This window comes from Centropristis striata, chromosome 15, assembly GCF_030273125.1.
Source record: "Centropristis striata isolate RG_2023a ecotype Rhode Island chromosome 15, C.striata_1.0, whole genome shotgun sequence".
NCBI lineage: Eukaryota > Metazoa > Chordata > Actinopteri > Perciformes > Serranidae > Centropristis > Centropristis striata.
This window is the reverse complement of record NC_081531.1, coordinates 29,262,784-29,273,499: the sequence shown is the minus strand read 5'-3', so window position 1 is coordinate 29,273,499 and position 10,716 is coordinate 29,262,784. Positions and strand designations below refer to the sequence as shown.

Below are 10,716 nucleotides of genomic sequence, written 5' to 3'. Positions count from 1 at the left end.
TGTATTAACCTACCTAATTTATTTTGAAAGCAGCACTGTGCAGTAGGGCCATGGCTATTCTGTACAGACAGCTGTAAGCCCCACTGCTCTTCATTTTAATATACACCACATTTGGGAGAAAAGGGAAAGAGGTGTTCAGGCTGGCGTTGTTAGCTCCTGATAAAAAGGCAATTTTCAGAATGGACTCCAGAGGGAGCCAGCATGCAGGTTTGTATCAGACATCCACCACTAACATGACTCAGCCTGCTTAGGCTTGACCCCTTGTGAGAAGAATTAGTTTACTTCTGCCTCTCATAGCTGTCAGGCTTTCAAGGTAAAACAGGTTTTTCATGCTGTCTGGTGAGCAGCACACACTACCTCTGTCATAATTTTATGAGACAATTATTATGAGACAATGGGCCCCTGCAAGAGCACAATGACTTCAAAATGAATCACAACATCATATCTCAACAACTCAGGATTTACAGAGCATGTACACTCAATTAAAACCAACAGCACACTATCTGAATACACTGCTCTCAACAAGAAATAATGCATACATTTAAAGCACTTATGTTGCTCACCCACCAGCTCAATAACAGATTACTGGGACACCTGAATAAAGCAAATAGTGTTATCAGCAGCAGCTGTTCTTTTGCTGCGATAAGTCAAAAATATTTGCCTACCTGCACATCTGTCACCTGCTATCAGACACTGCTGATCTAATCTTCTTCCAATCTCCACACACTCACACTCACAGACTTTAAGGCGCGTCCACAGTAAGTCTGTGAAGGCTTAAGGCTGTCAAATCGTCACATGCCTGAGGGCTCTAACAGACATTTTGAGTCCTGGCATTTTAAATTTACACAGAAACACAAATTAATATTAAGATGGTGCATTAAAAAAACCCACATGTATTAAGAGGAATCACACACAAATAGTCAACCATGTTTTTTCTTTTTCTTTTTGATACTATTTTGACTCCTCCAGTCCGTAAGGCAAGAGCCTGGAAGCCATTCAAAGCACTACAGCTGTGCACACAGCTCATGTAAAATAAGCCTGTAAACCTGTGGAATTTTATTCCTTAGGGTGGTTTGTTTGCGGTTTCTTGTGTGCCTTCTTCTTTGTTCTTGTCTGTAAACCAGAGTTTAGATTTAGATTAAGCAAAGACTGGTTTATCCTTTGCACAGTTTCTCTGTTCAAAAAAAACTATGAGTCTCATTAATTGGGCCCCAAAAAATAACCCCACACGCCTGTAAAGACCGAACACAACTCATCACACTCTGTTTTTCTGGTTTGTCAGATTTAAAAAGCTTACCAAGTTACCAAGCACATTTACTCAAGCGCTGTACTTAAGTAAATTTTTAAGGTACTGAGTATTTCCATTTTATGTAACTTTATACTTCTACTCCAAAACATTTTAGCAACACAATGTCTTCTTTACTCCACAACATTTAGCTGTCAGCTTTGGCTACATTTCAGGTCAAGATTTAACATGAAAAAATACAATAAATGTAAAATTATTATACATGTCTATAAGTTAAACCACACAAAAGTATATTAAGTAGTTCAAATTAGCCCTATCCGAACAACAGTAAAGTTGTGCTTAAGTAAATGCATTGGAAATAATAATACAATAATATATTTGGAATTTATATTTAACAATCTGAGTGGGTCCATTCTGCATAACAAGTATTTTTACTTTTGATACTTCAAATAAATTTAGATGCTGATAGATGCAAGTTTTGAATGCAGTACTTTTACTTGTAGTGGGGTTACTCTACAGTATGGTGTCAGTACTTTTACTTAAGTAAGAGATCAGAATACTTCTTCCACCACTGGTTATGTATCCTTCTTTACCCTCTGGCAGTGCATTTCACCACACAGCAGCTTTTCAACATTTTTTCTGTTGTTTGATAACATATCATCACACTGTTAAAATACGTTTTTTTTTGTCAAAACATTTTTTTTGCCTAAATCATCTCCTCATGACGCCGGCCACCTATGGTAAGATCACCTACATCCTCAGTTGATCAGATCATGTGATTTTACCCCTTTAAGATAATGGCCTATGTCAAGTGTGTGACTTAAGCGGATTCATTAAAATAAAATGTGACTTAGGCAATTTTTTGAACATGCCTTTGTGACTTAAGCAAGATATGGTCACTTTATTTTGAAGGTGTCTACGTAAGAGTGACATGAGCGTGTCATAAACATGACATGGGATGTGTCATGAACATTAATAACACTTTGAAGTAACATTAATGCTCATTATACTTGTCATGTCATGTTTCTGACAGGCTTGTGTCACTCTTATGAAGACACCTTCAAAATAAAGTGTTACCATATCTTGCTTAAGTCACAAAGGCATGTTAAAAAATTGCATAAGTAATTTATTTCTCTTAAGTTACATAATTTACAAACAGTGTTATTACTATGCCAAAAGCCATCCTTTGTTACATCCTTTTTGAGTGAAGTTATCAATAAATTTCATATATTACACTTTTGGTGAAGTTTTTTGTGTTTCCTGCAAAATTTGAAAAAATGAGTTAGGCGATTATTTTAATAGGGTGACGATATGGAATTGACCAAGGTGCTTATTTCAATACAAAGTCAATGAAGAGCGAAGATTTGTTTTCCCCTCCGACGTGGGCGGGGCTTAAGACCTATATATCTATCTGTTAAGTGCACACTGGTGTTTTTACTTCTGTGATTGTGTAGCTAAACAAACGAATTGTATTGCATTATATTGACAGGTGATTTTCTTTTCTTTTTATCCGGTGGTAGCCTAAACAGACAGACCTACAGCCTCCAGATTACTCAGCACTTTACTGAAACTGACCGTGTGTCCTGGACATCCGGGTATTGGGGTCAAGAGAACCACGCATGTGCTAAACAGTTCCGCCACATTCGTATCGAAGGTTAAATGCCGGTGAAGTTTTACAATATTGTACCCAAATCACAAGAGCATATATGCCGCGTTTAATAATTAATCTGAGCATAGTGAGAAATGCTCTGAGATGACAGAAGTGAAGCGCTAAAGGAAGTGTCTGCTCGGGAGAGAGGTTGGATATACTGAACGCCTGTGCTTCATTCTGCGCTCTTTATTTTGTTTACCATGTTAGGCACGTTAAATAGGATTTTGCGACCCGCGTTGAAACAGGCTCAGCTGCTGCCATGGAGACACAAGATGCAGATCCGCGCGTGTTCTGCAACTTTTCAGCCACTTGAAAACTGCCTCGGTGAGTTTTAAGTGTTTTAAGTCAATTTTAATGTTCATGCGAAGCAAAACTCACCTTTAACCTCATGCATATGATATCACCAGAGCTCAGCTATGGAGGGGCGGTTATGCATTTTAACTACATGTGGCTGCGGGATCACTGCCGCTCTGCTTCTTCATACAACTCCAAGACCAACCAGAGAAACGTGGACACCGGGAGCATAGACCTCAACATCCGTCCTGACAACACAAGTGTGCAAGATGGCCAGCTCATCCTCACCTGTAAGTTAGTTTTAAGTAGGTTTTGCTACAATTCTACATTTTGAAATATAAGGCTGGTTTGGTAAAGCATGGCAAAGTCATATTCCACTGTCTGCTGTTGAGAAATACATTGAGGAAACCTTTAAAGTTAAATTATCTGGCTCCAACACAAAAGCCCACCTATTTCTCTGCGCCAGTCGTTTGATGGGGAATGATGCGCAGGAGACATCCGAGTTCTCAGTTTAACTTCATTTTATTACAATACGTCAAGAAATGTGTAGTTTACAGAGTCTCTGGGTTCAATCTACACGTCCCTGACAACAAATAGGCTGGTCAGATCATGAAGTCTGAACACAGTCTAATTTCCCATAAACCCAGTTCTATAGCCTAACAAAAGTTTTCTAAGAATGTAGGTAGATCTCTCCAGAAGTGCCTCCTCTCAATCCGCTGATTTGTCAGTTTATTCAATACGTGGACACGTCATGTCACCAAGCAGAGAAGACAGTTATCTTTCTGCTCAGCACACCATGTCTGTGACCTGACCTGTAGCAAAACTTTCAAAACACAAACTCCTGCCTTGATATGACTTGCAGAGATATTATTGGAGACACAGATTTTGCAATAAACAATGAAACATAAAATATATCTTTTTGTGATTATAGAATCTTACTATGGTAAGTGTGGCAGAGAAAAGTTTAAGTAGATGGAGTAAATGTATTTAGAGTAAATGTATTTAGTTTAATCATAGTTTAAAAACAATATTGGCACATGATCATTGTAGCAAAGCATCTTGCATGATTAATCTATAAATGCACAGAGAGAAGTTACATACACAGATAGTGAATTACGCACGCATAGATAGTTACCTATGTCAATCAGATAGTGACCCCCACCCACAGAGACAGACAACAGAGACAGAATAACAGATTGCACCCCAGAATTGATCATAAAAATGATATGCATTGAGTACTTGGCAATATATGGATTATATATGGATACCATGATATGACATTAGATGTTATAATATATTTTGAGTATGTAATATGACAAAAGTGTCATCTTTGCCTTCTGGAGGTTTGGATGGTCCCAAACGATTCTTTGTGACTATGCCTCTCAGTTTTTAAGATGGGAGCACAACATGGACAGGGAGATACCCACACTCAGCTTTTAGTAATATACCAGTGCAGTCAGAGTCTGGCAGCCTGGAGATGCTAATGCTTTCTTGCTCGCTGGGTGTCTGTCTGGCTTATGCTACTCAGGGTTGTCCTAAAGGTTGACTGATGCCTCCCTATGGGCTACTGGGCTGTTACAGTGTATTTTATTCATGCACAAGAGTGGCACTGACTCTTACATAAACTGACAAACAGGGAGTCATCAGCCCCCAAGACAGTTGATGATTCAGATAACGTGGGCAGACTGAATTCTCCCTGTTAGTGCTGGATAATCAAGGTCAGCAGAGTCTGGATGTGCACGTTCTGTCCATGAACCCTGGCCCTCCATGGATACTGATGTAGCACACAAATCAGATCGGCTCATTTTCTGTATTCTTCCAGTACATATAAATGGAAAGCTTTTACGAGCTGTTCTGTAATCCTTTATAACTGGAAGTACAGTAGAGAGCTTATTCCATTTATGTTTATGTTCATGGACATGACATACACTTGGACACAATTCCACTAAGGAATTATTTTTTACAGTGTGTTGGAGCTATTTAGTTCTTGTTAGTATTTAGGTGTCTGTTTAGTTTATTATTAACAATGAGTATTGTTTGATTATTTTAGACATTTGTTTATTTTGATAATATTTTGTTTTGCTAGTTAATTGTTTAGTTTAATCATCATTATTGTTTAGCATATTTAGTTTACATATTATATTTTGTGTTTTATGGAATTTGGGTTGGCACCGTGGGCACCTGATGTTATATAGGTAGGTGAGTAGGCAGCAGGAGCCATGTTTCTTTGTTCTTTTGTTTGCTTGCTCGCAATGGACAAAATAAACCTTTGGTACTAACAATCATGCATGGACATCACCTTCTTTGCCTGCGTACACCACACAAGTTTGTTTTAAATTTAATTTTGTTATTTTTTCGGACAAAATTGCCACTACACAGTGGGTTGTATGAATTACTTATCCATAGTCAATGTATTACCAAAAATCTCTATTAGTTTAAGTGTATGCTATACGTATATACCTTTCTTTACCTTGCTGTCAGGCCACCCTTTCCAACAGGGAAATGAAGCCAGTAAAGCCAGCTATGCTGTCTTCACAGCCATTAGACTTCATAGACAAAATCAGTAATTATTACCTTGCAGAACACTGGAGTTGCTGGTCTACCACTGCCTCGATTGATTAGTTGTTTGTATGACTGTTTAACTTTGGTATTGACTAAAGCAGCTGTAGACCAGCAACTCCAATGTACTACACGGGAAAATGACTGATTTGGTCAATGAAGGCTTCACTTCACACCATATAAAGTTAAACAGGGCTGTTTGGCAAGTGGTGTAACATTCTAATATTCACTTTTTATTTTTAGATAGCAGAAATATGTTTTGCTTCTGCAGCCAGCCACATTGGTACATTGCTTAGCTTCTTCTCCAAATTGGGGGCATGCTGAATGTCATCTACTGTAGGTAATACACTGACTGAATAAATGCCTCACACAACCACACTTAAAAAAATAATCATCCCTGTAAGATAAGAGATTGGATTTAAGATAAGTATGCTTGAGAATTTAGTGCCCTCATCATTTCAGGTTAATGTTTAAACAGAACGTTCACTCACATACTGGGATCTTTTCAAATATGCTTTAACCTTTCATTAAGATGACTCTTAATCAGGCTATTCATAGTATTTGATGTCATTTCCATTAATTGTACCCTCTAATATCAATATTTTTAATTTCTGTATCCCAGGGCCTGGAGGTCATGTGTCAAAGTACAGCCTTAGCTGGCTGGCTGAGAACAGCTATGAAGGAAAGAGGCAGAGCTCCGTGCAGCCGCGCGTCCTCTGGAATTCAGACATCTATACAAATGCAAACGTATCCTCCGCCAAATGGGACAAATTTATGAGCTGTGACGATGAAGTAAAGAAGTTTCTTCAAAACTATCTTCTGTATGGGATCGCCTTTGTAGATGATGTTCCAGCTACAGTTGAGGCCACAGAGGCAGTGACTCAGAGAGTCAGTCTTATCAGGTATTTAGTGCTTCTTTTTTACTTTTTGTTGCTGTGAAACTATTTTGCATCATCAATTTACTTTGGCAATATTCACCAACCTTATCTGCTTATTCGTAAACCTCCTTTCTCTTACTTATCCACAAGGGAGACTACATATGGAAGAATGTGGTGTTTTACTTCAGATTTTTCCAGAGGAGATACTGCCTACAGCCAGCTGGCCCTGGACCGTCACACTGACACCTCCTACTTTCAGGAACCATGCGGGTAGGTGCAGCAGAGATTAACTGATAAGTGATAACCACTAGGGTTGCCAAATTCTGGGAATTTTCAAAGTTGAAAACTTTCATTGGGGATTAATGGGAATTCATGGGAAATTAACAGGAATGTATGGGAATAAACTGGAATAAACCGGGAATTTACAAAATTGAAGGTTGACCCTTAACAGGGAACTTAAATATACTTGGGGAATTTTTTTGCATAATCATGGCTAAAACAGATTTCATGCAAGTACACTTGAATATCTGCTATTCCTCAATCACATGTACATAGTGCACTGCTTACTGCAGGGCTGCTGAGGCCACGCCCCCTACATGCACTGTTCATTCCTCCATTACATGTTCTATTCATTTACATGTTGAATGGGACTTTTGGGGATTTTTGGAGGGTCATCTTGCTTAAATTAACTATAGACTGTATATAAATAATGGACGTAGTCACCGTGACGTCACCCACTGGTTTGTGGCTTGTTGGAAGCATCGAGTTCATCGTTACACTCGTCACCATCTTGTTTCGCCATCTTGTTTCTGATACGGGAAGCAGACCATATTTGGACTGTAGAGGAGCAAGAGGGATATGACAACACCGACTACACACCTCACTGCACTGGCAACCTGACTGAGAGAAGCCGCTGCTAATTCATGTTAGCATTAACTGGGATGTTCATTTTGGCAAAATATTCTTTTTTATATCTATATAACTTTATTGACACAGTCTCGTTCTTGTCTTGTTCTTGACCTGTCAATCAAAGGTAGCCACGCCCCAAATCATATGATTCTTTATCTTCTATTTTCTTCTAAATGGAGCTATTATTTGAACTATTAACATGAAATTGTCTTAAAGGAGGTTTTTTTTACTAGTGATTAAGAACATAGTGTTGTTTTTATTTTGAATATTTCCAAAGTTCCCCAGTTAAACTTCCCATGGAAAGTTTCTGGAAATTTACTGGAAATTAGCGAATTCGCCTTTGCAACCCTAATACCTTAGTGTCAGTATTTCACATTATACTGAGCAGTTTTAATTTAGCTATTTTCTAAACTTAACCCAAGAAAAGTTACATTTTCCATGTTGACGCCACTGTTTGAGTACAGTGTGCTTATGGCTCAGGGGAAGCAACTGCTGTTTTTTTTCCTGCTTCAGAATCCAGGTTTTCCACTGCCTCAAGCATGAAGGAACAGGGGGAAAGACACTACTTGTGGACGGGTTCTACGCCGCTGAAAAACTACGGCAACAGTCCCCTGAAAACTTTGAGCTGCTTGCCCGTGTGCCCATCAGGCACGAGTACATTGAAAACTCTGACGACCACCGAAACCACATGACGGGCATCGGCCCCCTGCTCAACGTCTATCCTTGGAACAATGAAATGTACCTGATCCGGTATGTCAGCACTTTAATTTGATGTTGATTTTACAAAATGTTTCCACAGTAGTCAATTATCAGATATTGAAATGTTAGGATTTGGAAGTAGAGGCAACATTTAATGTTTGAATATTCTCTAGTTTGATTAAAATAACATTTTTCCAACAGATACAACAACTATGACCGATCATTGATAAACACAGTGCCCCATGACGTTGTTCAGCGGTGGTATGTGGCACATCGAGAGCTGACGGCAGAACTAAGGCGGCCGGAGAACGAGCTGTGGGTGAAACTGAATCCAGGAAAAGTAAGAAAGTCAAACTTCATAAAGGGAAAAAACGGAAAACAGCAATGAAAAACGCTTCTCAAATTAATCACTTGATTAATTTACAGCTTTAGGATGAATAAAAAGTACATAGAGAATATACAAATTCAAGTATATTTCAGTCCAATTTAAAGATTTCATTGGGTTTTTTTTTCATAAGGTGATTTTCATCGACAACTGGCGTGTCATGCATGGCAGGGAGTCTTTCACCGGCCTGAGGCAGCTCTGTGGATGCTATCTGACCAGAGACGATGTCCTCAGCTCTGCACGCTGCTTTGGTCTGCAGGCCTGATCCTGGACATAAAGGTCCCTTCACCGATGAGCCTACTGACTGTTTCCCTGGTCTGAACTAGGGTGCTTTCTTTTTGCATCACTTTGTAATCTTACTTCTGTTTTTCAGCTGAGGTGTGATTACTTTGCTTAGAGCAGGGGTGTCAAACTCAAATACACAATTAAAACTTGAATCAAATCGCGGGCCAACATTGAACAAATAAACCTTTTAATATATACCACACTTGTTTTGCTTTAACATTCAATATGGAACCAGCAACGCTGATAAACATACAATATATAACTAAATAAATAGCTGTTGTAGTACAATAATAATATAATAATTTGGTATTGCCTCGCGGGCCAAATAAAATTACACTGCGGGCTTTTGACACCCTTAGACTTGCGGGAGTTTGACACCCCTGTCTTAGAGTCACCAGTCTTAATATTCTTGCCAACATTGATGGAGTTGTTGGCCAAAAAGGTATTTTTAACAGAACTAACTAATTTCTACGAACATTTTTATTTAAAAATATATAATAATTTATGTATTTCATCCTAATCTAACAAATCTTAAACTTGAGTCAAAACATCCATTTTTTGAATATGACATTTTGATGAATATGTGTTTAATCTCTTTCGTTACATTTCTCTTGTGTTGTTCTTTAACATTACTGACACTATAGAAGTGTAAAAAAATAAGCTATGCCAAATTATTCCCAGGGACATACATGATGGCGTGCCTTTTACATTACAAAAGTGAAAAAAAAAGAATGGAACAAAAGTATATTTTCATGGTGGAGTGAATGAGTTGGGGAGTTTCGAACGAAGAACCTGCTCTTCTGATATCAATGATGCCTTGTAGAGACGTACCACTGAGCCCTCCTAACCAGGGCCCTGCACATCCCATGCTGGTTTGTAATGTTTCTGGTCAGGATGCTTTATATTGCTCCTTAGTAAAAGTTATAAAATATTTGTGAATTGTGCTTTTATTAAGGTTCATAAAAAATATAGAAGTTTCTGAGCTTTACTTACCAAGGTACCAAGGTAGAGATATGGGATGATCATGTTCTCTGTGATGCTAAATCAACAATCCTCTCCTTTGTTTTTTCTGACATTGACAGTAGGATACTAGAGGTTAGGAGAGGGTTAATTACATTTGCACTAAAAGTGTCACTCCTGCGTATTGTTGTCTTTTACTCTTCCTCGCTCATTATTTTGTAAGTAGCGACGGTCGATAGTTTTTGTATCATTTCAAAGCTTGAGTTATCATGAATAAAACTTGAAACATTGAATGTAGTTCTCAAATGGCTTGAAATTGTGGAGCTCATACTATAATATACAATCACATTAAATATTGTGATGAAGGGATGGTAGAAAATACATAAAGGAGTCAATAATATTACCCTTCTGACAGCATCGTTAGCTGAGGCTGTTACAAATAATAATAATAATAATAATATACTCTGTGTGAAACTCCTTAACAAATAAATCCCTTACAACCTACATTTGAGTTCTGCTACGGCTGGGGTACAATATGTATGTGTATACTGGTATATATAAATATATATATATATGCAAATTAAGTTGACAAAAGGTGATCTTAGTTAAAGTGTAACCTGTGCAAGATTAATTCAAATGAAGGTGGTGCAGTAGACTGAAGTTTGCTCCATAAAGATGTCAGGCAGCCCAGTTAAAGGAAACATATTGAAAGGTCTCTGTGCTGCCTTTGCACTTGCCAAATATAAATTTGTGGATACTTGCTTAGCGTTGGCAGCGAGATAGCACATTTATGGATTTGGTGGTGCCATAGAAGGAGCTGTAAAATATTTGCTGTTTTTATGTCGACATG

The 10,716-nt window shown here is 38.2% G+C and overlaps 1 protein-coding gene across 1 annotated transcript; it reads left to right on the top strand.

Moving 5' to 3' along the window:
- Window positions 1–2,736: 2,736 nt before the first annotated feature.
- Window positions 2,737–9,222, top strand: tmlhe (trimethyllysine hydroxylase, epsilon). Its single transcript, XM_059351575.1, has 7 exons — window positions 2,737–3,221; window positions 3,305–3,481; window positions 6,373–6,652; window positions 6,779–6,898; window positions 8,051–8,287; window positions 8,438–8,576; window positions 8,755–9,222. The coding sequence occupies exons 1-7, from the start codon at window positions 3,098–3,100 to the stop codon at window positions 8,884–8,886; spliced, it is 1,209 nt and encodes a 402-aa protein (XP_059207558.1). The 5' UTR covers window positions 2,737–3,097; the 3' UTR covers window positions 8,887–9,222.
- The last annotated feature ends 1,494 nt before the right edge of the window (window positions 9,223–10,716 follow it).

Coding starts and splice junctions, on each gene's coding strand:
- tmlhe (XM_059351575.1), top strand. CDS start 3,098: ATGTTAGGCACGTTAAATAGGATTTTGCGACCCGCGTTGAAACAGGCT. Junction 3,222..3,304: donor GCCACTTGAAAACTGCCTCG/GTGAGTTTTAAG, acceptor TGATATCACCAG/AGCTCAGCTATGGAGGGGCG. Junction 6,899..8,050: donor TACTTTCAGGAACCATGCGG/GTAGGTGCAGCA, acceptor TTCCTGCTTCAG/AATCCAGGTTTTCCACTGCC.